Source organism: Ornithorhynchus anatinus, chromosome 5, assembly GCF_004115215.2.
Source record: "Ornithorhynchus anatinus isolate Pmale09 chromosome 5, mOrnAna1.pri.v4, whole genome shotgun sequence".
NCBI lineage: Eukaryota > Metazoa > Chordata > Mammalia > Monotremata > Ornithorhynchidae > Ornithorhynchus > Ornithorhynchus anatinus.
In genome coordinates, this window is record NC_041732.1 from 597,465 (window position 1) to 625,268 (window position 27,804).

The following is a 27,804-nucleotide window of genomic DNA, read 5'->3' on the forward strand; positions in this document are numbered from 1 at the left end:
GTGCTTGGGAGAGGACAATACAACAGTAAGTAGACACATTCCATGCCCACAATGAGTTTACAGTCTAGAGGGGGGAGTTTACCATCCTCCCCATAGGCTGTCGCCTCGCCCCACGGCTCCATCCTCCCTCCACAAGGTTCCACCGCTCGCCATCTCTCACAGCCCCTCACTCCTTCCCCATCTGCTCCATCATTCATTTATTCATTCAATTGTATTTATTGAGCACTTTCTGGGTGCAGAGCACTGTACTAAACGCTTGGGAAAGTACAAAATAATAAACAGTGACAATCTCTGCCCACAACGAGTTCACAGTCTGGGGGTGGGGCGGGGGAGGGGAAGACAGGCATCAATACAAATAGACAGCAATACAAATAAATAAAATTACAGATATATACACAAGTGCTGTGGGGCTGTGACGGGGGGAGAGCAAAAAGAGAAAGGGCGACGCAGAAGGAGTGGGAGATGAGGATAAGTGGGGCTTAGTCTGGGAAGGCCTCTTGGAGGAGATGGGCCTTCAAATAAGGGTTTGAAGGGGGAGAGAGTCTGGTGGAATTAAGGAGGAAGGGAGGGCCCCCACGGCTCCCTGCTTTCCCTCCACACCCTCCGATGTGGCCCTCCAAGCCCCTCCCTCTCCCTCTTTTTCCCTCCCCCAAATTCCACAAGCGTTCAGCCCTCGGCAGTTGCACAAAGCTCGCTCGTCCCCGAAGAATTCTCCTAGCAACTAGTTGCATCATTCGGAATTCCACAATATGATTGGCCGTTCTAGGTTGGAAAGGCAGAAAATGAGCCTGTCTCCTCCTCCTCTCCGTTGGAGGGGACAAGCCCACGGGACCCGGGACCCATTGATCCACGGAGCACGGATTGGGCTGAGGCCTCAAGAGTCACATTCAGTAATAATAATAATGTTGGTATTTGTTAAGTGCTCACTATGTGCCAAGCACTGCTCTAAGCGCTGGGGTAGATACAAGGTAATCAAGTTGGCCCACGTAGGGCTCACAGTCTTCATCACCCTTTCACAGATGAGGTAACTGAGGCACGGAGAAGTTAAGTGACTTGCCCAAGGTCACACAGCTGACAAGTGGTGGAGTCTGGATTAGAACCCAGGACCTCTGACTCCCAAGCCCGGGCTCTTTCCACTGAGCCATGCTGCATCTCTAAGCATCATTCAAACATCATTATCGCAGATGCAGATATACATATCAGAGATATTTTGACACACACCTTCAGACACGCGTACCTATACATATCTAATCAATTCCGTGGCTCAGTGGAAAGAGCCCGGGCTTGGGAGTCAGAGGTCATAGTTTCTATTCCCGGCTCCACCACCTGTCAGCTGTGTGACTTTGGGCAAGTCACTTAACTTCTCGATGCCTCAGTGACCTCATCTGTAAAATGGGGATTAGACTGTGAGCCTCACGTGGGACAATTTAATTAACCTGTATCTATCCCAGCGCTTAGAAAAGTGCTCGGCACATAGTAAGCGCTTAACAAATACCAACATTATCATTATTATTATTATTCCATCAAACAGCAGTATTTATTGAGCGTTGAGAGTGCGCTGAGCTAACCTCTCGGGAAAGTCCAAAAGAGTTAGAAGTCACCATCCCCATTCTCGAGGAACTTCCAGTCCAGCAGGGCAGACAGACACTGAAATAATCACAGGCAGAGTAACGTGAGTACATAAAATAGGCAGTGACCGGGACTGGGGGTCTGCAGACAGACCAGCGTTCTAAACCTGACCCTACCACCGGCCGGCTGGGTGACCTTAACCTCTTAGGCCTCAGTTTCTTCATCTGTAAAATGGGGATAATGATCCCTACCTCTCCCTGCCTCCTAGGGATGTTGTGAGGACAAAATGAGATAATTGATGTGAAAGCGCGTTGGGAAAATAAATGCGCTACATAAGCATTAGGTACAGAAGTGCTCTGGGGGTCATGGTCACGTAGGTGTCCCGGGTGGCGTGGAGGGGCCAAGGTGCCGTTATGCTGGGGAATTATGTGGGGATTGAGAGGCTACTGGAGGAGGTGTGAGTTCAGAGGGCTTTGAAGACACGGAGAGCTGTGACCCATCAGATATGAAGGGGGAGGGAGTTCCTCGCAGGGCAGAGATTGTGAGCAAGGAATCGGCAGCAGGAGAGATGAGAATGAGGCACAGTGACGAGGTTGGCTCGAGGTAGGCACCCACAGAGAAGCAACAAGGCCTACTGGGGAGACCACGGGGCCCTGAAGTCAGAAGGACCCAGGTTCTGATCCCAGCTCTGTCACTTGTCTGCTGGGTGACCTTGGGCAAGTCACTTCACTTCTGTGTGCCTCAGCTACCTCATCTGTAAAATGAAAATAAAACTATGAGCCCCATGTGAGACATGGACTGTGTCCAACCTGATTAGCTTGTATCAACCCCAGCATTTAGAACCATGTCTGGCACGTAGTAACAGGTACCATTAAAAAAAATATAAACATACTCATATAACCAAGCACACACACAGACATGCATGGATAAACCTATATACATATACACACATACAAACCCATAAAGAAGTCCACACACTCCCTCATACCTACACTGACACGCATTATAGACACAACACAGATACACTGATGAACATGCTGACAGACTCCTCCCCACATAAATAGTCATCAACCAAGTGTATTTGTTGAGCCCCTGAATGTAATGCAACTTACTAAGCACCGGGTGAGTAGGAAAGAAATAAGACACATGCTCACTGCCCTCCAGGAGCTTACAATCTAACCAAGGGAGCCAGAAAGACAAGAATTACAAACAAATCGAATGGGCAAGGGGAAGAACAAGATCATAACAGGAAGCCCTACAACCAGGTCAGGATGAAATTCCCATCTTGTCTTAGGCTGTGGAGTCGTCTCCAACCCATAGCGATGCCATGGACACATCTCTCCCGGAAGGCCCCGCCTCCCTCCGCAATTGTTCAGGTAGCATATCCATAGAGTTTTCTTGGTAAAAATATAGAAGTGATTTTCATTGCCTCCTTCGGCCCAGTAAACTTGAGTCTCCTCCCTTGACTCTCTCCCATGCTGCTGCTGCCCAGCTTAGGTGAGTTTTGACTTGTAGCAGATTGCCTTCCACTCGCTAGCCACTGCCCAAGCCAGGAATGGAATGGATATGCCTCTGCTTGACTCTCCTTCCCATAGTTGAGACTGGTAAGAGTCCTGGAAACTCTCCAGGTGCAACCCTGAGAGGCACAGGATGAAATAGCTGAATAAATAATTTAATTGGAATAATAATAACTGTGATATCTGTTAAGCGTTTACTATGTATGTGCCAAGCACTGAACTAAGCACTGGGGCAGATGCAGTATACTTGCAGATTACATGCAGTCTCTTTCCCACTTGGGGAACATAGTTTAAGTAGGAGGGACTACAGGTAGTGAATCCCTGTTTTACAGATGAAGAAATTGAGGCACGCAGAAGTGACTTGCCCAAGGTTACACAATAGGTACGTGGCGGAGTCAGATTTAGAACCCAGGTGCTCTGACCGCTGGGCCCAGGCTCTTTCTACTGCTTCTCAAGTCGAGAAGCAGTGTGGCCTAGTGGATAGAGCTCAGGCCTGGGAGTCAGGAGGACCTGGGTTCTAACCGCAGCCCTGCCACTTCTCTGCCGTGTGACCTTAGCAAGTCATTTCACTTCTCTGTGCCTCAGTTCCCTCACCAGTAAAATGGAGACCAAGACTGTGAGCCCCATGTGAGACACGGATTGGGTCCAACCTGATGATCTTGGATCTATCCCAGCGCTTACTGCAGTGCCTGTCACATAGTAAATGCTTAACAATTACCATAACAATAATTATTTTTTCCTACGGTATTTGAACCATAATATTGGTACCGTGATTACCAAATACCATAATTATTATTTTTTCTACAGTATTTGTTAAGCACTTACTATATGTCAGGGGCCTCCCCGCTACCGTTGCACAAAGGGAAGTCAGTCGCCTTAGGCCCCAGGAGGCCTGTCAGCCCCTGCTCCAGCCCAGGGAGGGCTCAATCGCGCGACGGCTTTGAGGACGTCAAGAAGGTCCCTGCTGGAGCCAGAGCTGCAGCTGTGACTTCTAGGACCTTCGGGCTGAGCCGCAAACTCTGCCGCTCCTCTCGTGTTTATTGATGGCTTTGCCTATTATATTTCCGTTGGTGTTTCCTTATGTGTCTGTCTGTCGCCAACCCTTATTCTTAGTCAGTCAATCGTATGTATTGAGTGCTTACAGTGTGCAGAAACCGTACTAAGCACTTGGGAGGGTACAATAGAACAACATAACAGCTCGCCACGAGCTGACAGTCTAGATCGTGAGCCTCTTGGGGACAGGGATCTCGATCAATCTCTCATCCTGGTGACTGGAAGCTCCTTGAGGACAGGGGACAATGTCTCCCAACTCCACTGTTTTGTCTTTTCCCAAGTGCTTAGTACAGTGCTCTGCACACAGTGAGAATCCATCAGTGGAATTTATTGAGCACTTACTGTGTGCAGAGCACTTCACTAAACACTTGGGAGAATACAACAGAATTAGCAAGCACATTCCCTGCCCATAATGACAGTTCAGAGGAGGAGGCAGACATTAAAATGAATAAATGATTTATAAGGCATAATTTCAGGAGATGCACATAAGAGCTGTGGGATTGGGGGTGGGGCAAATACCAAATGTCCAAAGGTCACAGATCCAAGTGCATTGCCGATAGCATTCAATAAATACCATCCATCAACTGATTAATACTGCCTGCCACCTGTCTGTTGTGTGACCTTAGACGAGTCATTTTGCTTTTCTGTGCCTGTCACCTCATCTGTAAAATTGGGATTAAGACTGTAAGCCCTATGTGGGACATGGACCGTGTCCAACCTGGTTATCTTTTATCTTCCCCAGCGCTTAGAAGAGTGCCTAGCACATACTAAGCACCTAACGAATACCATCAAAAATATACTCAGGGAAAGTTTCATGAGGGAAATGGTAATTTAAGAGATTTTGAAGACAGAGAGAGGGGAGGTTTGGTGAATTTTTCAAGGGGTGCACTAGGCTGGTGGGGGGGGCACTGTGAGCCAGGGGAAGGAGGTGGGGACACTGAGAGGGAGAGACAGAGCCCAGTAAAGAATGCAGGAATACAAGCTGAGGAGTGGCCGGGAAGACCACCAAGAGGTGAGAGGGAGGGCGCTTGAAACCAGTGGTCACGAATTTCCACTCCCTGCAGAGGGAGAGGGGCAACCACTGGATGATTTTTGGGAGTGGTAGCCAGCGGGGAGACTGATGCAATAGTCTCACAGTGATATGACGAGGGCTCGGACCAGGGTGGACAGGAAGCGGTGGATCCAGGAAATGTCATGGAAGGAAAACTGGCAGGATTGAGCAGTCGATCGAATGTGAGAGTTGAAAGATGGTGAGACGCTGAGGATGACAGCGTGGTCATGGGACCTGGGGACGGGGAGGATGGGTGGTGGTGTCGCCAGACACAGAAGAGTTCAGAGCGGGGAGTTTAGGGGCAAAAGAGGAAGAGTTCAGCCTTCGATGTGCTAATTCATTCATTTGTTCATTCATTAGTATTTATTGAGCGCTTACTATGTGCAGAGCACCGTACTAAGCGCTTGGAAGGTACAATTCGGCAACAGACAGAGACAATCCCTGCCCAGTGAGGGGCTCACAGCCTAGTCGGATGAGACAGACAGCAAAGCAAAACATAACAAAACAAAAACAAGACATTATCACGATAAACAGAATCAAGGGGATGTACATCTCATTAACAGAATAAATAGGGTAATAAATCAATAAATGTTAAGTTTGAGGTGCCGGTGGAATGATGTGGCTCAGTGGATAGAGCACGGGCTTGGGGGCCAGAAGGACCTGGGTTCCAATCCTGGCTCTGCCTCATGTCTGCTGAGTGATCTTGGGCAAACGTCTTAACTTCTCTGGACCTCAGTTACCTCATCTGTAAAATGGGGATTAAGAGTGTGAGCTCCATATGGAACAGGGATTGCCTCTGTTGCTGAACTGTACATTCCAAGCGCTTAGTACAGTGCTCTGCACATAGTAAGCGTTCAATAAATACTATTGAATGAATGAATGACAGGGACTGTGGCCAAACTGATTAACCTGTATCTATCCCAGCACTTAGAACGGTGATTGGCACATTGTGAAAGCTTAACAAGTACCTTAATTATTAGAAGTAGTACGAATAGTATTAGTAGTAGTAAGAAGAAATGTGAGACTGCATTTTAAAGATGAGGTAAATGAGGCCCAGAAAAGTGAAGTGACTTGCCCAAGGTCACACGGCTGGCAAGCGGTGCAGCTGGGATCAGATGCCAGGTCCTTCTGAGTCCCGGGCCCGTGGTTTATCCACGAGGCCACTCTGCCTCTCTAATTTAGGTGGAGAGGGCAGAGTTGAGGGCCTGAACTTTAGCACTGAGGGAAGACCCCCTTCCCACCTGCGGAAACTCGAGGGCGGGGGAAGCCGGCTGGGAAATCCGGGGCGGTGGAAGGAGGCCCACGTGGGGTGGCGGGAGCCAGTCCTGTGACCCAGGACGGTGGGAGGGGACCCGCGGGGACGCAGGAAAGGACAGGACGGGGGCAGCGGGGGACTCGACAACTGGCAACACAAACTTTATTGAGACACCAGCTGGAGGGAGCCCGGGCTCCACCGGGACCCCTCACCCTGCACTGAGACCCCTCCGTGGATCCCACAAACTCCTGAGGTAGAGGGAGGCCCTGTGCGGAAGCTGGCTGCCGCGGGCCGAGCAGCCTCAGACTACGTGTCCCAGTAGGCAACATGCTCCGTGCCCTTGGGCTGGTTGCGGCACTGCACTGTGGGAGCTGCAATCTCTGCCAGCCCCCCTGGTCCCCGGATGGAGGGAAAGGAAAATCTTTTCAGCAGCCCGCAGGGCTCCCGGGCCGGGCCGGGCCGCCTCACCAGCCTCAGCAGCTGCCCCGGGGGTGGGGCCAGGAGAAGAGCAGGGAAGGAGGAGGCGGCGAAGGGACAGATGGATGGACGACAGGAGGGGCGGAGGGCCGCGGGGGAAGGGCCGGCCTCGGCAGCTCACTGCCTCTGGACCACCACCTGGAATTTACCTGCAGCGACAGAGAAAGCGTCGATCGTGGGACCCTGCAGGACCCCTTCTGCCTGGAGGGGACGAGGCCTACTTTGTGGGGAAGCACATTTTGGGCAGGGAACGACAGGTCACTTCTTTGGGCTTGTATTTCCCAAGGGCTCAGAAATCTAGTGCACCTGAGAAGTGCGCAAAATAGGTAATAATAATAATAATGTTGGTATTTGTTAAGCGCTTACTATGTGCAGAGCACTGTTCTAAGCACTGGGGTAGATATAGGGTAATCAGGTTGTCCCACGTGAGGCTCACAGTTAATCCCCATTTTACAGATGAGGTAACTGAGGCACAGAGAAGTTAAGTGACTTGCCCACAGTCACATGGCTGACAAGTGGTAGAGCTGGGATTCGAACCCATGACCTCTGACTCCCAAGCCCAGGCTATTTCCACTGAGCCACGCTGCTTCTCTCGGTATAAAATTAGTTATCATTAATAATCCTTAGTTATTTAATATTAAATATACATTTAATATACTTAATGGTATTTGTTAAGAGGTTACTATGTGCCAGGCACCCTACTGAGCACTGGGTTTGATATAAAGTTGTCAGGTTGGATACCGTCCCTGTCAATCGTGATGATGATGATGTCGGCATTTGTTACGCGCTTACTATGTGCAGAGCACTGTTCTAAGTGCTGGGGTAGACACAGGGGAATCGGGTTGTCCCACGTGGGGCTCACAGTCTTAATCCCCATTTTACAGATGAGGTAACCGAGGCACAGAGAAGTTAAGTGACTTGCCCACAGTCACACAGCTGACAAGTGGCAGAGCCAGGATTTGAACCCATGACCTCTGACTCCAAAGCCCGTGCTCTTTCCACTGAGCCACGCCGTCTTAATCCCCATTTAGAGATGAGGGAAATGAGGCACAGAGAAGTGAAGTGCCTTTCCCGAGGACACACAGCAGGCAAGAGCCAGAGCTGGGATTAGAACCCACGTCCCTCTGACTCCCAGGCCCGTGCTCTATCCATTAGGTCACGCCGCTTCCCTCAATATATACTATTATTCTTATTCCACCTTGACTCAGGGTGGACAAGCCCCGGGTCTTTAGCAAATCGGGCCAATCTTAAAAGAAGTGAGGCTGTGGGAGGTAACTGCTCACAGAAACCTTGAGCTCTCCACCTATTCACGGCCCTGGGAGGGGTCAGGGGAGAAGGATTTGTTTAACACAGACCTCGGCTCCCCCCACCCCACGGCCTAGTGGCAAGAGCCTGGCCTCTGAAGTCAGAGGATGTGGGTTCTAATCCCCCTCCGCCACTTGTCTCTGTGTGACCTTGGGCAAGTCACTTCACTGTGCCCGAGTTACCTCATCTTTAAAATTAGGTCAGGGACTGTGACCAACCTGGTTACCCTATATCTAGTGCTTCGATCAGTGCTTGGCACATAGTGAGCACTTAACGAATACCATAATTATTTATTATTGGGGGCCGTGCCCTCCCCCATCCAGGTCCTGTCCCCGAGTCCCTGCCCCCCAAGACGGGCACTCACAAGCGGGCAGCAGGGCCACGTCGGCGGTCACCACGCTCTCGATGCCCAGCGTGCTCAGGGCCCCACGCACCAGACCACACGTGAAGGCGAGGAACTGTGGGGAGGATGGCAGGTGAGCATCTGGGCCGGGCCGGGAGGGGACGCCGAGCGACAAGAGGAAGACGCGGGGGGCCGCGGAGGGGTGGGGCGGTCAGAGGAGACCCGGAGCACGCACCCCCGCCGAGGCGGGCGGATGCTGCGGCCGCACCTTGGGGGCCTCCTCCAGATACTGGTGACCATTAGCCATCTGGGTCAGCAGGGCGAAGTGGTTGTCCTGCAGGACGTAGGTCCCCTGCGGGGGGAGGGAGAGGAGGATGGAGAGCCCGCCCCTCGGTCGCCAACGCGGGCGGGCCGAAAGGACTGGGGACCCCGCCCGGGCCGAGCCCGGGGCCCACGGCCCTCACCTGGTGGTTGGTGCGCAGATTGTCGATCTGTTTCCGGAACACGGCTCCCCACAGCTCCTTGCACAGAAACTTCAGCGCGTCCAGCTCCTCCCGGAACAGCCCGGCCTCTCTGGGCAGCCTGGGGACACCGGCCCTGAGCTCCCGCTCCCTCCCCCACCCGACAGCCAGGTCCCCCTGCCCCCATCCCCGCCGCCCGAGGTCTCGGGCATCCCAGGGCGCGACGGAGGGGGCGGGATTGTGTGCAGGGCGGGGAAGGAGTAGGTGATGGGGAGGAGGTGCAGGGGCACAGATTCTGCTACACCCGGGTTCGTCCCTGGTGCCTGGCCTCGGTCAGACGCAGGACCCCCCACGCCAGCCTGGGCATTGCCCGGCGTGGCGAGGGCAGAAAAGCTCACCTCTCGGCGAGGCTCTGGCCCACGCGGAAGCCCACGCCCTCAAGGGCGGTCAGCGCTGGCCGCTGCTCCTAGGGGGCAGGGAGAGGACAGAGAAGGACTCGACAGGGTCAGGTCACCCCCACGGTGGCTCCCCTCACCCCGTTAACAATCGTATTTTTTTAAATGGCATTTGCTTAGCACTTGCTTTGTGCCAGGCACTGTATTAAGTGCTGGGGTAGACACAAATTTATCAGGTTGGACACAGTCCCTCCCTGTCATTCAGTCATTCATTCAGTTCGATCGTATTTCATGAGTGCTTACTGTGTGCAGAGCACTATACTCAGCGCTTGGGAGAGTACAATATAACAATGAACAGACACATTCTGGGCCCAGAGTGAGCTTACGGTCTAGAAGAGGAGTTTAAGGTCTAGAAAGGCTCACATGGGGCTCACCGTCTTAATCTCCATTTTACAGATGAGGTAACTGAGGCACAGAGAAGTGAAGTGACTTGCCCCAGGCCATATAGCCGACAAGTGGCAGATGCCTGGGATTAGAGGGAACCTATGTCCTTCCGCCTCCCAGGCCCACGCTCTATCCACTAAGCCATGCCGTTTATCAGGCGCTTACTAAGTTCATTCATTCATTCAATAGTATTTATTGAGCGCTTACTATGTGAAGAGCACTGTACTAAGCGCTTGGAATGAACAAGTCGGCAACAGATAGAGACAGTCCCTGCCGTTTGACGGGCTTACAGTCTAATCGCATACTAGGCTCTTGGGAGCGTACAACGGAATTAGCAGACACATTCTCTGCCCATACAGCATGGCTCAGTGGAAAGAGCCCGGGCTTTGGAGTCAGGGCTCATGAGTTCGAATCCCAGCTCTGCCACTTGTCAGCTGTGTGACTGTGGGCAAGTCACTTAACTTCTCTGTGCCTCGGTTCCCTCATCTGTAAAATGGGGATTAAGACTGTGAGCCCCACGTGGGACAACCTGATTCCCCTGCATCTACCCCAGCGCTTAGATCAGTGCTATGCACATAGTAAGCGCTTAACAAATACCAACATTATTATTACTATTAAATGAGGCTATCCCCATGGCCGACCCCCTGTACCTCCTGATCCTGGGCCTTTCCTCCCCATCCCCACCACCCCTCTTGTCCTCCGGTGAAGGGTCCGGTCTCTGCTGCCCTTCCCCAGCGCTTAGTGTAATTAGAGAAGCAGCGTGGCTTAGTGGAAGGAGCCCGGGCTGGGGAGTCAGAGGTCGTGGCTTCTACTCCCCTCTCTGCCACTTGTCTGCTGGGTGTCCTTGGGCAAGCCACTTCTCTGTGCCTCAGTTCCCCCATCTGTAAAATGGAGATTAAGACCGTGAGCCCCACGTGACTGACTGCCTTACATGAACCCCAGCGCTTAGAACAGTGAACTGTTCTGTTAGAACTATTTAGACCGGGACCCCGGCACTGGGCAGGGATTGTTCATTCATTTATTCATTCATTCAATAGTATTTATTGAGCGCTTACTATGTGCAGAACACTGTACTAAGCGCTTGGAATGAACAAGTCGGCAACAGATAGAGACAGTCCCTGCCCTTTGACGGGCTTACAGTCTAATCGGGGGAGACAGACAAGAACAATGGCAATAGAGTCAAGATTGTCGCTATCAGTTGCCGAATTGTACATCCCAGTCCAGCGTTCTGCACATAGTAAGCGCCCAATAGATACTACTGAATGAGCAGTGCTTGGCAGAGAGTAAGCGCTTCACACATACCATCGTTATTATTATTATTATTGTTCGTTGCACCAAGTGGGACCCGGATAAAGTCCCCAGCAGCAGCATCGGCAGCAGCCCCTCCGTCCCGCCCCTCTCGGGCTCACCCCCTGCGGGTCCGGGTCCCGGCGGGAGGCCTGGATCACCATCTCCGTGTGCAGCAGCTGAAAGAGCGTCTCGTCGGCCATCGGGCGGGACGGCGGACCGCTCCCGGTCCCGCCCTCCCGCCGGTCACGTGCCCCGGGCCCCGGGCCCCCGGACCGGCCGGTCCTGCCCACGTGACCCGGGCTGCGGCCCGCCTCCCCGCCGCTCACGTGATCCCGCCGCCCCGGGGGCCTCCTCCCGGACCCGGTGCCGGACCTCCGGGGCTAGGCGCCCCCCCCTCCCCCGCCGGTGGCGCTCGCCACGGTGCTTCTCCCCAAGTAAGCGCTGAACAGCTGCCATTTTTAATATTATTATTTATCATTCTAGGAGAACGGCCCCGCCGCCGCGGGTTCCGGCCTAGCGCTTCCGCCTCGCCTTAGCCCTCGTTGCACCGCACCTGGCCCGACCTCGTTTTCCCGCCCCGCCGCGCCATGGCCCGGGCCCGGCAGGACACGGTGGTGCCCGGCGAGGCGGAGGAGACCGACGACGACGACGACGAGGAGGAGCTGTACCTGAGCTCCGTGGGCGCCGGAGCCCCGGCCGGCCTGCAGGTCCCCGGGGAGGCGGAGGAGACGGATTCGGAGGGCGAGGCCCGGGAGGCCCTGCCGGCCCGCTGCCACCTGCCGCCCCTCGTCGTGCTAAGGGAGGCCGTGGCCGAGGAAGAGGGCCCGGTGGCGGCCTTCCAGTCGCCCGCCGGCCGCTGCCCGTCGCTGCTGCAGCAGAAGTTGCTGGAGAGCAACGACCGGTTGGGCCACGACGTGCGGGCCGCGCTAAGCCGCCTCTACCGCACCGCCAGCCACGACATCGGGGGGCTCAGCGCCCAGCTGGGCAGCGCCCAGGGGGCCGTCCTCGGGGCGGCCCACAGCATCCGCCTGGCCCGCGGCGACCTTCGCGCCGTGGCCGAGCAGATCGACATCATCACCAGCTGCGGCCTCCTGCCGGACATCCGCCTGCCGCCCCACCCCGACGCCCCGGACCCCCCCTAACCTCCCCAAGGACCCCGACCTCCACCTGCCTGGGACGGGGTTGTCGGGGACCCCGGCCCGACCCCGCTCCGGTACGGTCGGTGGGCTGGGGGCCGCCCCGCGCCTCTCCCCTCCAGGCCGTGTCCCCGGCGGACCCTGGTGGGTGGATCTGTTGGGGGATGCGGGCGGGGAGGGGGCGTCGGGGAGGGTTCAGGGGGGCGCCCCCGGCCCGGCGGGTTCCAGTGGGGATCCGGGGGCTTCGGCCGGGTGGATCGATCGGTGAGCCCGGCCTGGGTCGACCCTCACCGGGCCCCGTGACTGGACACCGGAAGGCAATAAGGGGACATCTCGGGCCGTCCCCTTCTCCAGCGGGGCTGGCCAGGAGGGTGTAGGGATTGTGGGGAGGGGCGGGGGGCTCATGCCCTGGCTGCCCTTTTCCTCCGTATCCCATCGCTTCCCAGTCAGTTCGCCCTTGGAAACGAGGACCCCTCAGCCCTACTCTGCTCTCGTGAGGGTCGGGACCCCGGGTGAAGGGTGTAGCCGGGACGGGCCCCGGTGACTGCGGCGGGATCAGGCCGATTCCCGGTCCCCAGCGTCCCCTGCCGCAACCCAGTGCCTTCGAGAGGGCCGGGCCCTGCCCTTCTCATGGAGACCCTGGGGTCGTCTCTCCCCACAGTACCAGCTCGCCATTCCGGGACCCATGGAGCTCTGGACTCTGTCCCCACCCTGGGGGTGCTGCCAGGCTGGGGGGAGGCAGTGACCTAAGCCCGTGGTTGTGGGGTGAGTGGAGGGCGAGGTCGGGGAAGGCGGGCTTGAGGGTGCGGCGCAGCCGGGAAACGAGGCCAGGCTGTAAAGACGTCCCGGAGGAGGTGTCCTTGGAGGACAGGCTGGGCGTGGTGGGGTCCCGCGCCCTCTTCTCTCTTTCTTGAGCCGCCAGCACCCTTGAGGAGAGGACTCAGTTCCATGCGTCATTGTGGGGGACCCTGAAATCGGTTACGGAGGCCGTGGAATAGAGAATGCTTACGTTAATGAGACGGCGCTGCGCTTGCCAATAGGATATTTGTGTTAACGAGCCCGGCCTGCTTCGTCTGTTTTCTGAACACTTGCGATGCTCCGAAGTTCTCACTGATGGCTCAGGCTGACCTGCCCCAGATGGAGGCCAGATGGTGGCCGGCTGGGACCACAACCGACCCTTCTGCCCGAAGCTCTGCAGAGCTCTGCCCTACCCATCAATCGGTAGTATTTATTGAGAGCCAATGCAGTGCAGATTGATTACACTGGTAACCCCCGGCTTGGTAGCCCCCAGAGCCACTAGGAATGTCTCATTCAGTCAGTCAGTCAGTCGTATTTATTGAGCACTTACTGCGTGCACAGCACTGTACTAAGCCCTCAGAATGTACAATTTGTCAACAGAGATGATCCCTGCCCAATGATGGGCTCCGTATATTTTTTCCCAGCGCTTATATAGTGCGCTGTATACAGTAAGCACTTAATAAATAAAATTTCTACCACTGCTTCTGCTGCCGCGCAGTGTACTAAGTGCTTGGGAGAACCCCTGCTCTCAAAGACCTTACACTCTAGTCAGGGAGCCAGACGCTAAAATGCACTAGCCTCTCCCGCCTTGCAGTGTGTCTGCCCGGGATCACAGGTTTGTTGTTTTTTATATTGACATTTGTTAAGTCCTTACTAGGTGTTGAGCACTGTACTAAGCGCTGTACAAGCTAGTCAGGTTAGACGCAGTCCATGGCCCACATGGGGCTCACGGTCTTAGTCCCCATTTTACAGATGAGGGAACTGAGGCACAGAGAAGTGAAGCGAATTGCCCAAGGTCACACAGCAGACAAGCAGCCGAGAGGGATTAGGACCCAGGTCCTTCTTCTGACTCTCAGGCCCGGGCTCTTTGAACTACGCCACACTGTTTCTCTGAGTCATCATTAACCTGCTCCAGGAGCTCACCCACTGCCTCCTTCCCTCCCCATCTCCTAGGCCGCAGAGGCCGGAGACTGCTTATTCCTTCTGCGTCGGAACCCACGAGCCACCCGGACCCCCGTGACCTTCACCTCTGAGAACCCCTCCCCCAGGTTCTTGCCGCTGACCCCTGACCTTGACCCCCTGCCAATATTGACCCTGTGTTTCCCTCCCGCTTTTCCCACGGTCTTCCCCCCACCAGAAGAATTGGATCATTGTGCCGTCTCTGTCCGAAGCCCAGCTGTGGGACAGGACACGGGTGAAGCGATGGTGCGCTCCTTGGCCCCTGAAAATATCCCTTTGGGCTGATTGGCTGCTGGCAGTGCCCCTCCCCGCCACCGGCCCCACAGCTCAGCCAGCCCACTGGCCACTGGGAGAGGGAGGGGGCTGGGAAAGCAGGTCCTGGGGTCCCTGGGGAGGAGGAAAGGCAGGCAGAGCCCCCTCCCGGCCCCCCTCCCGGCCCCCCTCCCGGCCCCCCTCCCGGGCCCATTCTTCTCCTGTCACAGCATTTCCAGGAGTGAGACGGATGGGACTCCAGGCCCTGCTAGGCAGGCGATGCCGGGGGGTCGTGGGGGTCAGGGAGGGGAGGGTGGCGGATGACGGGAGGGTGGACACACCCTCTGAGGGATCAGAGCTCTGGGCCCTAGGGCTGAGGGGATTTAAAGTGGAGAAGCCGGAAAGGGCCGAATGGGGAGTTGGGGTTGGAGTGTGGGACCCCAGCTTGGGTTTGGAGGTTAGGGGCTGGGGCGTGGACTTGGGTTCGGAGTAGGAGTGGGGTGATTCCCCCATTGGTTCCCGGCATCGTTGCCCAATCAAGGTCAGGGAGGAGTCCGGGGAAGGGGGATTGGCTCTCAGTGGACACCTCACACATCAGGCACCCCCGGGCAAGGGTGGGATATCCGGCCGGAAGCTGCCAGCGCCAAGGACGGTGAGCTCCATTTCCGGCCCGTCTCTGGCCGTCTCCGGCTAGGTGAGACTCGGCTTGGCCCGGGGGTGGGGGCGGCCCTCGGTGGATACACACCCTTACTCCAAGAGCCTTCCCCTGAGCCGTGAGCCCCTGGGTCCTCGTGGCCACCGTGATGGTCCAGGGTGACGCACGTCGGTGAGATCGTGGCCATCCGAGGCTCCGAACCTCCCGTTGACATTCCCCACTGCGGGGATGCTGGGGCCAGGGCCGGATAGCCCAAGGGGGCAGAGGGCATACGCTCAAGGTAACTGGGATGATTTTGCCCCCGGCCTTCCAAGCCCTTGGGTCATTCCCCTGTCTCCCAGTCTGGCAATGTGGGCCTGCGGCCCTGGTCTAGGGCTATGATCTGGACCAGGCCCACCCCCACGAGACCCCCCTGCTAGGCCCCAAGGACCCCTTGGGGAGCCAACCTTATCACTCTTGTTAAATAAACGTCTTTATTCACCTCGGTGCAGACCCTTCATAGTGCCCTGCAGGCCGGGGAGCGGGGCGGGGGGGCACCGAAGGGCCGGGGCGCAAGGGGCAGCTGGCCAGGGGCTGCCACGGCAGGTAAAGTGCTGGGCGAAGCGGGGGCCCGGTGGTCCCCGGCGCGGACGGCAGCCTGGCAGACCACGCCAAGCGGAGCCCGGCTCACGGCTGGGCCCGTGGCCTCGGGGGCAGCCTAAGGCGTGGGAGGCGGGCCGCGGGGAGGTGGGCCATGGGGAGCCGGGCCAGGTGCAGGCCGAGGCACAGGGGCGGACGGGGCACAGGGATGTCGGCGAAGAAGGCGCGGTCCCGGGGGGGCGCCCCCGGCCCCCCGCTCTGTTCCAGGTCCCGCGCCACGGCCAGGATCTCGTGTCGAGCGGCGGCGCCGTGCAGGCCCCGCACGTCCAGCAGGGCCGCCACGTGCTTCCTCCTGCGGGAGCCGGATGGCCAGGGAGGGCCGGGGTGGGCACGGGAGGGAGCCGGGACCCCTGGAGCGGGTCCCACAACTGAGCTGCCACCCCGGCTCCTGCACCGTGGGGAATCGTCACGGCTGCCCTCCCCTCTCCAGGGCCTCTCTGTGGGAGAGGGCAGGGAGGAGGAAAGCCCAGACCAAAGCCTGGATGGACCACTCCCCTGCTCCCTGGGGCCAGGAAGCTGACCCAGAAGTAGGTCAGGCTGATAGGAGTTGACGGTAGAGGCAGACAAGGGGAAGGAGTTGGGAGAGGCAGGGAGGGGAGCAGACGAAAGAGGAAGAAGGAAGAGGGAGGGGATAAGGGAACGGGAGTGGGGAGAAGTGATGGGGGAAGGACATGAGAGTGAGAAAGGGATGGGAGGGGGAAGGGAATGAGAGGAGGGAGGGGAAGAGGATGGGGGGACGAAAAGGATAGCATGAGGGGAGGGCAGAAGAAAGGGGGAACGGGAGGGGACCCTGCTTTTCCTATCACCCTGTCGGTCTCACCTGATGTCGGGGTAATCTCGGACCAGCCCTCCGACCTCCACCTGGATGCTGGGCGTGTCCTCCAGCTGCAGGACGTCGGCCAGGTGGGGGACCACCGCGTCCAGCCACGAGGCCTGTGACTCCTGAGTACCCCAGCGCAGGGTGTGTGGGAGGGTCGGGGTCGGATGACGGGAGGAGAGACACAGCTGGATCACTCCCCGTCTCCCCCGCGGCCCGGCTTTCAGCCTCCGCGTCCCCCAGCTCGTCGCCGTTCCCCCAGCCCAGGCCCCAGCACTGACCAGGCGTCGGAAGAGGCGTTGTAGCTGGGTGGCTTCGTCCCTCAGCTTGGCGGCCACGCGGGCCCGGGAGCGTGCGGAGCGGCAGCTGAGCCGGCCCCGTAGCAGGCGGCGCACGTACTCCACCAGCACGCGGCGGTGCAGCTCCGACATCAGCACCTGTGCGGGGGTCGCGGGGCCCCACCCAGCGTCACCGGGGGTCCCGGCCCCGGCCCTCACCTGATCTCTCTTCCTCCATCCCCCATCCATTCATTCATTCATATTTCTTCAACACTTACTGAGTGCAGCGCACTGTACTAAGCGCTTGGGAGAATACAGTATAACAACGGAACAGACACACTCCCTGCCCACAATGAGCTTACGGTCTAGAGCGTGAGACAGGCATTAATATAAATAAATAAATTAAACATCCTTTCCTCCCCTCTGTTCCCTCTCCCCCTCTAGACTACTGTAAATTCAATGTGGGCAGGGAATACGTCCGTTGCATTGTTATATTCTCTTTTTTTTTTAAAGGCGTTTGTTAAGTGCTTACTTTGTGCCCAGCACTGTACTGAGCACTGAGGTAGATACAAGGTGGTTAGGTTGGACACAGTCCCTGTCCCACATGGGGCTCAGAGTCATAATCCCCATTTTATAGATGAGGAGATTGAGGCACAGAGAAGTGGAATAACTAGCTCAAGGTCACACTGCAGACAAGTGGCGGAGCCGGAATTAGAACCCAGGTCCTTCCAACTCCCAGGTCCATGCTCTATCCACTATGCCACACCACTGTCCTCTCCCAAGCATGTAGTACAGTGTTCTGCACGGAGTAGCACTCAATAAATACGACTGACTGACCGATTCTCTCTCCAGCCCACATTCCTTTTCTCCCTCCCTTCCTTTTTTCTCTATACGCCCTCTTCCATCCCTGTCCCGATCCCCCGTCGCTCTCTCCCCACTCGCCTCGCTCACACCCTCATGCCGGCCCCTCCCCTCACACACACACACACACACAACACACACACACACCCCTACCTGATAGGGCTCACTGTGCATGCGGCGCAGGGTCAGGGCCTGGGCCCCCAGTGTCCCCAAGATACTGTCAAATGCCTCCGAGCTGTTCAGCCACTTCCGCTTCATCAACTTGTTGAAATGGGGCTGGGGGGGAAGTAGCCGGGACCCCTGTGAGCGGAGCCAGGGCCGGGGCCGGAACCACGGCGTCCGACTCGTCCCCAGGCTCGGCCCGGCCCGGCTCGGTCCGGCTGCTGGCCAAGGCGCCGGGGCAGGCCTGGGGCTGCTGGCTCCCGGCCCACAGGCCAGGAAGAGGAAGGAATCGTCTCCGGCCGGATGGACGGACGACGGCCCCAGGCCCCAGGGCTCCAGGACTCATACCCCACGGGGCCGGAGGGCCGGGGGAGGGGGGATGCTCCCCCCAGCTTGGTCCCCATGGCCGGTGGCCCTAGTTGGGGTGACAGGCTGGGGGCTACCTATTCTGGGGACTCGCAGTGGGGAGCATTGGGAGAGGGGACCCAGGCATCACCCACCTCCGGCCCCCACCCCCGCCCTTCCACCCCCACCCCTTTGCGTGTCTGAGAGCCCCCTCCCCGCCCCCGTTCCTTCCTCTGCCTCTTCCTTTCCTGCCGCCCTTGCCAGCCCAACCCCGCTCGTGGCTGGGAAAGAGCCAGGGACTGAGCCTCCCCCCTGCTCCCCGCTTCAGACCCCTCCCCTCGCCCGCCTACCCGCCCTGACCTGCAACTCCAGGAACAGCCTGTCGGCCAGCACGCGGTGGCACAGCCGGGTCACCCGCTCCAACGCCGAGGCGGCCGTCTCCCGCATGGCTTCGCTCTCCAGCGGCCCTGCCCGGGCCAGCTGCTCTGCCAGCACCCTGACCGGGGAGGAAAGTTGCTCCACCCCATCCTTTTCAGGTCCCATCATTCTAGCCCCCCGGACCTCCAGCCCACAGCCCTTATGCATGGTGGAGGAGGTGGAGGCGAAGGGTGCCCCTCGACCGCCAGCATTGTCCCAGCCCAGGTCCCAACTGGTCACCCTGCTAGGTTTTCTCCCACTCTCCCAGGAACCCCCAAAAGCGGGCTCACCGAACAGGGGGGCAGCAGTTGACCAGGGTGATGGTCCTGCACGTGTAACTGTCCGGCGGCAGGTCCCGCGTGCTGGGATTCTCGTGGAAACGCTCCACGCGCTGCTGGAAACTGGGTGGGGGCGGGGGGGCCGTGGGAGATCGGAGAGGGTCCGGGCCCTTGACTCGGGCCTCTCGCCCAACCCCCGTGCCCCCGCTGCAGACAGGGCCCTGACCCCCGACGTGCCCCCCAGTCCCTTCCCGGCCCCTTCCCAGCTCCCCCTACTCCTCTGACCGTACCTCTGCAGGAACTCGGCCAGGGCCCCCAGGCAGCAGAGGGTCACCCGCTCCTGGAACTCGGGGCTGACACTGGGGGCTCGCTCCGTGTGCTCCTCCAGCAACTGGGGGACAGGCGCTGTGAGAGGGGGACTGCCCTGCCCCCTCCCCCGGCCCACTGTCTCTTCCTCCTCCCTCCCTCCACATCCCTCCCCCCACCCGCCCGCCTCTCCCCCCACCCGGCTCCATACCCCGCACACGGTCCGGGCCAGGCTGCCGGTCTCGTCCTCGGGCCGGGCCGGTGCCGCCCAGCGCTCCTCTTCCTCCTGCAGGGTTTGCAGCAGCGCCGCCCGGGTCTGGGCCTGGGGAGGCCAAAGGGTCGGCGTGGGGGGCGATGTCAGTGGGCCCTCCGCCAAAGGTCAGTGGACACCATCACCCCGCTCTCTCTAGGCATTGTCAGATTTCACCACCCCTCCGGCCCCGTCCAGCCCCACGCCTCACACTCCTAAACCCCCAGAACCCACCAAGTGAAGGTGTAAAATCTGTAATTTATTTGTATTAATGTCCGTCTCCCCCTCTGAACTGTAAACTCATCGTGGGCAGGGAATGTGTCTGTTTATTGTTCTACTGTACTCTCCCAAGCACTTAGTAGAGTGCTCTGCACATAGTCGGCACTCAATAAATACAATTGGCCCACTGAAGGGATGCTTGAGCTGCCCCCACCCCTCCAGCCTCCAACCCCAGGTCCAGGTCTAGCCCATTCCCCCCATCCAGCCCCACCCCCAGTCTAGCTCAATCAATCCATCAGTCGATAGTATTGCCCAAGAGCCTACTGTGGGCAGAGCACTGCAGAAGCCCTCGGGATGGTTCAGTAGTTAGTAGACAGGTTCCCTGATCTCAAGTTCTTAGTAAAGTGTTCTGCACAAAGTTCAGTGTCTGCACATAATAACCACCTCTGCCACTTGTCAGCTGTGTGACTGTGGGCAAGTCACTTCACTTCTCTGTGCCTCAGTGACCTCATCTGTAAAATGGGGATGAAGACTGTGAGCCTCAAGTGGGACAACCTGATGACCCTGTATCTGCCCAGCGCTTAGAACAGTGCTCTGCACCTAGTAAGCGCTTAACAAATACCAACATCATTAGTACCACTGACCGACTGATCTCAAGGAGTCTACAATCTAGTGGGGGAAACGGGCATAAAAATAATCCCAGGTAAAGGGATGGAGAGCTCATTGTGGATGGGGAATGTGTTTGTTTATTGCTGTATTGTAATAATAATAACCGTGTTTGTTAAGGGCTTACTATGCACCAAGCACTGTTCTAAGCACTGGGGGAGATAAAAGATAATCAGGATGGACACGGTCCCTGCCCCACGTGGGACTCACAGTCTTAATCTCCATTTTACAGATAAGGTAACTGAGGCCCAGAGAATTTTGGAATGACTTACTCAAGGTGACCCAGCAGACAAGTGGGGGAGCCAGGATTAGAACCCATGGCCTTCTGACTCTCAGGCCTGTGCCCTATTCACTAGGCCACACTGCTTCTCCTTGTACTCTCATGTGCTCCCAGATGCTCTGTACAGTGCTCTGCACACAGTAAGCGCTCAATAAATACAACTGAATGAATGAATGAAGTATAAAGATGTGGAGATCAGCACTACCGAGGTCTGGCTGTGAGTACCCAACGGCTTAGGTGAGCTGGTAGAGCTGAAGTGCCAGATGGATTGGATATATGGTAAGGGGGGGGATGAGGAACTAATCAGGGAAGGCTTCCAGGAGGAGTGGAGCTTTGAAGAGGGGGAGGCACAGTTGTCTGCAGGATGTGAAGGGGGAGGGGGTTCCAGGAAGAAGGGAGGATGTGAGCAGAAGGTCAGAGGTGTGAGAGGAAAGGAGGCACAGTGAGAAGGTTGACTTTAGGGGAGCAAAGAGTACAAGCTGGGTGTAGGAGGAGAGGAACAAGGATAAGTAGTGGGAAGAGAGGTGATGGAATGAATGCTTTAAAGCTCACTGTTGGGACTTTCTGCTTGATGTGTAGAGGAACGGTAACCATCGAACGATTCTGAAGTAGCCCCATCCCCAGCATATCCAGCCCCCAGACTCCATTTCCCAGTCCCAGACCACCCAGCGCCCCCCATCCGGACTTCACTCCCATCCCCCAGCTCCAGCCTCTCCCCTCTACTAGAGTCCAGGTGAGTCCCCGCAGCAGAGGGAGAGGGTCACTGCTCAGATGACCCTCTTGTCTGCCCTGCAGGGGTCCCGTAGGGGGCCAGGCCTTCGAGGTCTATTTCTCTGGTGCTCTGCGATCCCAGCCCCTGCTTGCGCTCCCAGGCCCCTCTGCCCTGGTACCTTGACATCGGTGACACATTCATCCTCCAGCCTTCTCAGGGTCGGGGGGGCCAGCAGGGGCCCCAGCTCATCTGTGCCCTCCAGGGCTGCCAGGTCTGCCCTGCCCAAGATCTCCCTGGAAAAAGGCAGGGAGGAGAAAGTGTTGTTTTGCATCAAAGTGGGGGCAAAGGGGAGGCGGGGAGGAGGGGAAGGGGGAAGGGAGCTGGTGGAGGAGAGGGGGTCAGCGGTGTGGTGGGGCAGAGAGGGTTGGGGACGGTAGGGGAGGTGGTACCCCAGTCCAGTCCCTGCCCCACCCCCAGATCTGCCCCCCGCTAGGTCAGAGGGTCAGATGGACAGATGGAGAGACACTGACCCTCTGTCCCCGGAGTGACCCCGTCTGGTTTCTGCCTAGGCTCACCGTGGGTACACGTGGTTGTGCCAGTGTAGCAGGGCGAGGCGGTCGGGCAGCAGCAGTCCCTGGCAAGCGGTGGACCTCATCCAGGCCGCCAGGCCTCCGTGGTAGCCCCGGAGATAGACTCTGAAGGCGCCCAGGCAGGGCGGGTAGGCGGGGGCCAGGCGGGAGCGCACGGCGCCCAAGTCCTCTAGCAGGCGGCGTTGCAAGCCCTCCAGCCGGCTGGCCAGCCCCCCGCCCGACTCCGTCCCCGCCCCCGCCCCTGCCAGGCGCTCGCCCGCCACCCGGCACACAGCCTCCGCCCAGTGGGCCCGCAGCTCCCGTGAGCCTCCAGGTCCCCGCCGCCGGTCAGCCGCCTCCTCCTGCTTCAGCACCTGCCCGAGCTGAGCCAGGGGTCCCCCGGGCCCCCCAGCCGCTCCGGGGGCCGCCAGGGTCTCGGCCACCACGGTCCAGAGCTCCCGCTGCAGAGCCTCATACAGCAACGCCACATCCCGTGCACGCCGGCCCCCGGCCCTGCCCGCTCCGGCCGGCGCGGAGCCCGCTGCCAACTCCTCGGCCTCCAGTTCCAAGATGTGCTCGTCGGCCCGGGCCAGCTCTCGCTGCTGGATTAGCTCCAGGATCTCCAGAACTGTTTCCGTGAAGAGAGAGAGGGAAGGGGGGCGGCGGGGGCGGGGGGGTGCGCCGGGAAAGTCGAGACGGGAGGCCAGGGGAGGAGAGCAGAGACAGAGCAAGAGAGAGTGAGGCCACAGACGGTCAGGACCAGAGGCTGGAGGGGAAGGGCTGGGGGCCTGCACTGATGCTAGGCCCGGACAACTGGGTTTGAACGAGCTGGAGGAGGACCAGGCCCGGGGAAGCCACTTGAAACTGGAGGTCCCCTCCAGAGTGAGGGCTGAGATGGAGGTCAGAGGTCAGGGGTCAAGGAGGGGAGGGGGCCAGCCTCCCGAGGCTCTGCTGCTCCTGCCCTCGCCCCCAGGGAGGGTGTGGGAGGGGCCTATGGGGAGGGATGAAGGGGCTCCCCAGGGGCCCAGGGCCCCCGTGACCCCCCCCTTCACCTCCACCCCCCTCTATTTCCTCCCGGTCCGGATGCAGCTTCCCGTCCAGGGGCTATTTCTGCCGCTCCGGGGACAGGAGGGGGGTGCGGGCGCGGCCGGGGGCAGCGGGGAGCTGTCAGCCGGGTACCCCGGGCGCCGCCTGGTTGCGTAGGACCTGCCCCTTGCCCGCCCCCTCCCAGGGGACTCAAGGCAAGAATAGCAACTGGACCGGAGACGGCAGAGCGGAGCCGAGCCCGGAGAGTTCTTCTGCCAGGGTCAGGCCGGGCAGAAGCCGACACGGGTAGGAGGGCGGTGCCCTCCTCCGAGCCTCAGGTCCCGCTGACCCCCACCAGCACCCTCTCCTTGCCGGATGTGGGCCTGTGAGGGAGTGGTGAACCCGTTCCCTGGAGAGGGCCAGGTGCTCCATACGTGCTGGTGGCCCCGTGGGGCAGGGGACCCAGGAGTCCTGCCCCGGCCTCCCTCCAGCCGCCTCTCACCAGACAATGGCTCCTTGGCCTGCGGGGGCTCCGGAGGTTTGGGGGCCGAGGCGGGGGCCGGAGCCGGCGCCGCGGGCAGCAGACGATCCACCAGGGAGGCGCGACGGGGCTTGGGGCCGCGGCCCAGGCGGAGGAAGGGCAGGGGCAGGCGGGTCGGGGTCTCGGGCTCCAGCAGGCTGCCCAGGCTCCATTTGGGCGGCCTCCCGTTGAGCCTCTGCAGGAGGCTGAAATCCTCGGAGCTGCGGCGAGGGCCTGGTCCGGAGCCCAACACCCGGTCTAGGAAGGAGCGAGGCTCGCCCTCGCCCGGGCTGCCCCTACGCGAAGGACTCTTGCCCAGCCGGAAGGGAGACAGGCCCACCAGCTTCTCCAGCGTGGCACGGCGGTAGCTGCCTCCGTTGGGCAGCGAGGGGCTGGGGTCCTCCCAGGAGCTGGACCGGCTCCCCCCGGCCCCCTCCCTCCTCTCCCCCTCTTCCTCCTCCTCCTCCTCTGTGGTGGCCGAGGCTTCAAAGGGATTGTCACTCCTGGTGGGCTTCAGCTGCAGGGTGGTGGGGCGAGGCGGATCCCTGGGCCCGGGGCTGCGGAAATTCCTCAAGGTGGACATGGTCCAGCCTGCTGGGGAGAGGGAGGGGAAGGGTCAGTGACAATGTCTGACAAATGAGCGGGGGGGCTGGGGGGAGGGATGGTCAGAGGCCACTCCTGGCCTGGGGGAGAGGGTCAAGGTATCGTCTGACCTACGGGGAGTGTGTGGGTGGGGGGCTCCCTCCTGTGTGTCCCCTCCCTTCCAGTTTGCATGGGCCAGCTAAGCCTTCCCAGAATCATTCAATCGTATTTATTGAGCGCTTGCTGTATGCAGAGCACTGAACTAAGTTCTTGGAAAGTACAATACAGCAATAAAGAGAGACAACAGGCTCACAGTCAAGGGGAGAGACAGACATCAATATAGGTAAACAGGCATCAATATAAATAAATAGAATTATAGATATATGCATATATACATAGGTCCTGTGGGGGGGGAGAGGGGGCAAGACCCATTTCTGGACGCCGGTGTCCGGGGCTTGGCAGAACTACCCACCTCACCCATTGGGGTAGCGAGGCCGGCACAAAGCCTTGGCAGTGCTCCAGCGTGGAACAGCCCGACCGGGGTTAGTCGGGCCTCAGGGACTCGATCCCCCTTGGCCCTGGGAGGTCAGAGTTTCTAGCCAGGGAGGGGGCCCTGGACCAACAGCAACCGTGGCCCTGAACCTTCCGCCGTCACTTTTCCCCCCCACCTCCCGAGGCACAGAGCTCCCCACCAGAGCTGGGGGAGTCCAGTGGAGGTGATCCGGTCCAGTCCTCTGCCTCCAGGCATCTCCCCAAGTTATAGCCCTCTAGACTGTAAGCTCGTTATGGGCAGGGAACGTGTCTACTAATTCTGATGTACAGTACTCTCCCAAGCACTTAGTACAGTGCCCTGCACAAAGTAAGTGTCAATAAATACCATTGATCAATTGATCGATTGATTGATATCCCCCAATGGGCTCTGGGGTTATTTGGCCCCACCTATGCCCTTGTGTCCACCTCGACTTCTCCACCAGACTACTGAAGCACTCACTGATGGACACAGCCCTTGCCCTTCTCCTTCCTGTCTGAATTATTTCAGTCAGCCTCCCCCGTGAGACTGTAAGCTTCCTGAAGGAAGGCATCAAGCCTGCTCACTCGACTGAACCCTCCACAGCCCTCAGTATAATCAGTCGATCGTATTAACTGAGCATGGACCTTGTGCAGGTTGCCGTACTAAGTACCTGGGAGAGTACCAAAGAGTTAAAATCGTGATACCTTTCCTCAAGGAGGGAAGACACTAAAATAAGTTGAAGGTAGGGGAAGAAGCGTGGCCTACTGGAAAGAGCTCGGGTCTGGGAGTCAGAAAGACTTGGGTTCTAATCCCAGCTCTGCCACTCGTCTGCTGTGTAACTTTGGGTAAGTCACTTAATTTCTCGGTGCCTCAGTTACCTCAGCTGGAAAATGGGGATTAAAACTGTGAGCCCCATCTGGGAAAAGGACTGTGTCCAAACTGTTTAGATTGTATCTACCCCAGCGCATAATATAGTGCCTGGCACATAGTAAGCACTTAACAAATGCCATAAAAAAAATAAAGATAGGGACATAAGTGCCATGGCCATGGGGTGGGGACAAGTACCTAAGTGCTTAGGTGAGGTGGAAGTGCTGGAGGGGCTAGAGTGGGGAGATGATAGGATAGTCAGGGAAGGTCTCCTGGTGGAAGTGGGTTTTCAGTGATGGGGAGAGCACCCGTCTACAGGAATAATAATAATAATTGTATCTGTTAACCGCTTACTAAATGCCAGGCGCTGTCCTAAGCGCTGGGGTAGATACAAGTCGGTTGGATTGGACACACGTGGGGCTCAAGTCTTAATTCCCATTTTACGGATGAGGAAAATGAGGCCCAGAGATGTAAAGCGACTTGCCCAAAGGTCACGCAGCGGACAAGTGGCGGGGCCGGGATCAGAACGCGGGTCCTTCTGATTTCTCTGAACTTAAAGGGGGAGGCAGTTCCAGGTGGAAGGGAGGACATGAGCAAGAGGGTCGAAGGTGAGAGAGATGAGAATGAAGCAGTGACTAGGATGGCTTGAGAGGAGCCAAGAAGAGGACCAGCCGGAGCCTAGGAGGAGGGGAGCCAGGGTAAGTACCCGGAGGTAGGGTACTACCTCTACTGTACTGCCCCCAAGCGTTTGGTACAGTGCTCTGTGTAGAATAAGTGCTCCATAAATACCACTGATTGATTGGACAGGAATTACAGTGCTTCCACAGACCGCAGGCCCTCAGGAAACATAGATTGATCATTTTAGCCCATCCGGCTGGCGGGGTCTGCCCTTTCTCTCCTTGAGCCTCTACGGGTGGAGACCCCAGACCCCTGGGACTTGTTCAAGGGTCCCTGCCCACTACCGCGCAGTCAGAAATGCGCCCCCCACCCCGCTGCCGTGCGACGCCGGGGCGGAAAGAGCCATCCCCGACGGTGGCGGCGGACGTGTCTGGCCATCATCTTCCCCCGAATGCACAGGGGTTAAGGAGACGATGAGCCAGCACTCCCTCGTCCTTCTCTTTCCAGTGCCACAGGCCCCTGAGTCTGCCACCCCTGCCCTCAGTCCAACCCCGGCACCCCATCCTCGGCAGACAGGAGTCGCCGTGGCTTAGTGGATCGGGCACGGGCCTGGGAGCCAGAAGGACCTGGCTTCTTATCCAGGCTCCGCCACACGTCTGCTGTGACCTCGGGCAAGCCACTTAACTTCTCTGTGCCTCAGTCATCTCATCTGTAAAAGGGGGATAAGAGTGTGAGCCCCATGTGGGACGGGGACTGTGTCCGACCTGCTGAATTCGTATCTACCCCAGTGCTCAGAACAGTGCTTGGCAGACGGTAAGCACTTAACAAGTATGGCTACGGAGTGGGCAGGGCTCCTTGCATAAATGACCTCTGCCCTCCGGCTCCGGATGCCCCCCGGATGACCTGCTGACCCCCTCCCTCCGTGCAAGCATCTCAACCTCTTCCCCTCTGGCGCCCTGTGCCCCTCCAACCCTGCCTGACTCATTTCCCGGCCGGCCCGGCCTGTCCCTCCTCCCTCCCTCCCACCCGGTCTCCTCCCGGTCTCTCCCCCCACCCCCCCCCCCGACTCCTCGCCCCCCCCCCCCCGACTCTGCCTGGCCTCCTCCCCTCCCGGGGGGCGGGATGTCAAGAACCAAAGCCTCTTCCTCCACCCATCCCCTAAACCACCACCGCCACCCACTGCGCCCCCCCAATTTCTGGGACACTGATTTAGCTTCTTCGGGGGCCCCCATCCCCGGCTCTGTCCAACTCAGCACCCTCGGCCTGGGTAACCCCATCTCTTCCACCCCCTCCATTGCCTCCCCACCCGCTCGACCTGTACAGAGACCCCTCCCCTAATTCTGCCCCTCTGCAGTCTGTCCCCTACCTCTCCCCTTCTCTCCTGGCCCCAGGGGTCCATCACCTACCAGCCCTACCCCTCGGATCTCTCCCATTCCAGTCCTGCTGTCGGGCTTCTCTAGTCTTCCCCGCTCCCCCGTCAGAGACCGTCGAACCCACAAGCTCCATGCTGCATTCTCTTTAGCGGTGCCTCAGTTTCCCCGATGGAAAGATTCTCCTCCTCCTCTCTGAGATGCCCCCTCTAGCCGGTCCCCGAAGGCAGACCCCGGGGTAAGGACGGGGCCGGCGGGGGGATCATTGCTCCTACCTGTCCCGCTGCCTTCTTCCCTCTGGTCACTTGTGAGCGTCCAGCCCGGCCAGAGG

General features: G+C 58.4%; 3 protein-coding genes and 1 non-coding gene across 9 annotated transcripts; 1 reads left to right on the forward strand and 3 right to left on the reverse strand.

The window, feature by feature from the left end:
* Positions 1 to 1,517: 1,517 nt before the first annotated feature.
* On the reverse strand, positions 1,518 to 11,399 carry TRAPPC6A (trafficking protein particle complex subunit 6A). 5 transcript variants are annotated; one of them, XM_029065333.2, is made up of 6 exons: positions 11,280 to 11,399; positions 9,430 to 9,497; positions 9,035 to 9,152; positions 8,839 to 8,922; positions 8,592 to 8,685; positions 1,518 to 1,647 (listed from the first exon to the last, which is right to left on the reverse strand). In XM_029065333.2, the coding sequence occupies exons 1-6, from the start codon at positions 11,358 to 11,360 to the stop codon at positions 1,598 to 1,600; spliced, it is 495 nt and encodes a 164-aa protein (XP_028921166.1). In that variant the 5' UTR covers positions 11,361 to 11,399; the 3' UTR covers positions 1,518 to 1,597. The 5 variants fall into 5 exon arrangements, with proteins under 5 accessions (XP_028921166.1, XP_039768184.1, XP_039768185.1 ...); XM_039912250.1 differs by having other exon boundaries at positions 8,806 to 8,922; XM_039912251.1 differs by having other exon boundaries at positions 8,806 to 8,922; positions 11,173 to 11,373.
* Positions 3,077 to 3,215, reverse strand: LOC114812416. The gene has a single exon (XR_003760069.1). It is a non-coding gene; the product is annotated as a small nucleolar RNA SNORA7 (small nucleolar RNA).
* Positions 11,400 to 11,466: 67 nt separating the features above from the next.
* Positions 11,467 to 13,354, forward strand: BLOC1S3 (biogenesis of lysosomal organelles complex 1 subunit 3). The gene has a single exon (XM_007656504.3). The coding sequence runs from the start codon at positions 11,748 to 11,750 to the stop codon at positions 12,300 to 12,302; it is 555 nt and encodes a 184-aa protein (XP_007654694.1). The 5' UTR covers positions 11,467 to 11,747; the 3' UTR covers positions 12,303 to 13,354.
* A 2,280-nt stretch (positions 13,355 to 15,634) lies between these two features.
* Positions 15,635 to 27,804, reverse strand: EXOC3L2 (exocyst complex component 3 like 2). 2 transcript variants are annotated; one of them, XM_029065213.2, is made up of 12 exons: positions 27,749 to 27,804; positions 23,508 to 24,119; positions 21,986 to 22,607; positions 21,589 to 21,703; positions 19,495 to 19,605; positions 19,268 to 19,368; positions 18,990 to 19,100; positions 18,643 to 18,778; positions 17,929 to 18,051; positions 16,918 to 17,073; positions 16,640 to 16,761; positions 15,635 to 16,111 (listed from the first exon to the last, which is right to left on the reverse strand). In XM_029065213.2, exons 2-12 carry the CDS (start codon positions 24,106 to 24,108, stop codon positions 15,847 to 15,849), a joined length of 2,463 nt encoding a protein of 820 aa, XP_028921046.1. In that variant the 5' UTR covers positions 24,109 to 24,119; positions 27,749 to 27,804; the 3' UTR covers positions 15,635 to 15,846. The 2 variants fall into 2 exon arrangements, with proteins under 2 accessions (XP_028921046.1, XP_028921047.1); XM_029065214.2 differs by having other exon boundaries at positions 23,508 to 24,116; positions 27,749 to 27,795.

Coding starts and splice junctions, on each gene's coding strand:
- TRAPPC6A (XM_039912250.1), bottom strand. CDS start 11,360: ATGGCCGACGAGACGCTCTTTCAGCTGCTGCACACGGAGATGGTGATC. Junction 9,498..11,279: donor GGGACCCGGACCCGCAGGGG/GTGAGCCCGAGA, acceptor CCTGCCCCCTAG/GAGCAGCGGCCAGCGCTGAC. Junction 8,923..9,034: donor ATCTGCGCACCAACCACCAG/GTGAGGGCCGTG, acceptor CTCCCCCCGCAG/GGGACCTACGTCCTGCAGGA.
- BLOC1S3 (XM_007656504.3), top strand. CDS start 11,748: ATGGCCCGGGCCCGGCAGGACACGGTGGTGCCCGGCGAGGCGGAGGAG.
- EXOC3L2 (XM_029065213.2), bottom strand. CDS start 24,108: ATGTCCACCTTGAGGAATTTCCGCAGCCCCGGGCCCAGGGATCCGCCT. Junction 19,369..19,494: donor TGGCCCGGACCGTGTGCGGG/GTATGGAGCCGG, acceptor CCTGTCCCCCAG/TTGCTGGAGGAGCACACGGA. Junction 18,052..18,642: donor GGCTGTTCCTGGAGTTGCAG/GTCAGGGCGGGT, acceptor CTTCCCCCCCAG/CCCCATTTCAACAAGTTGAT.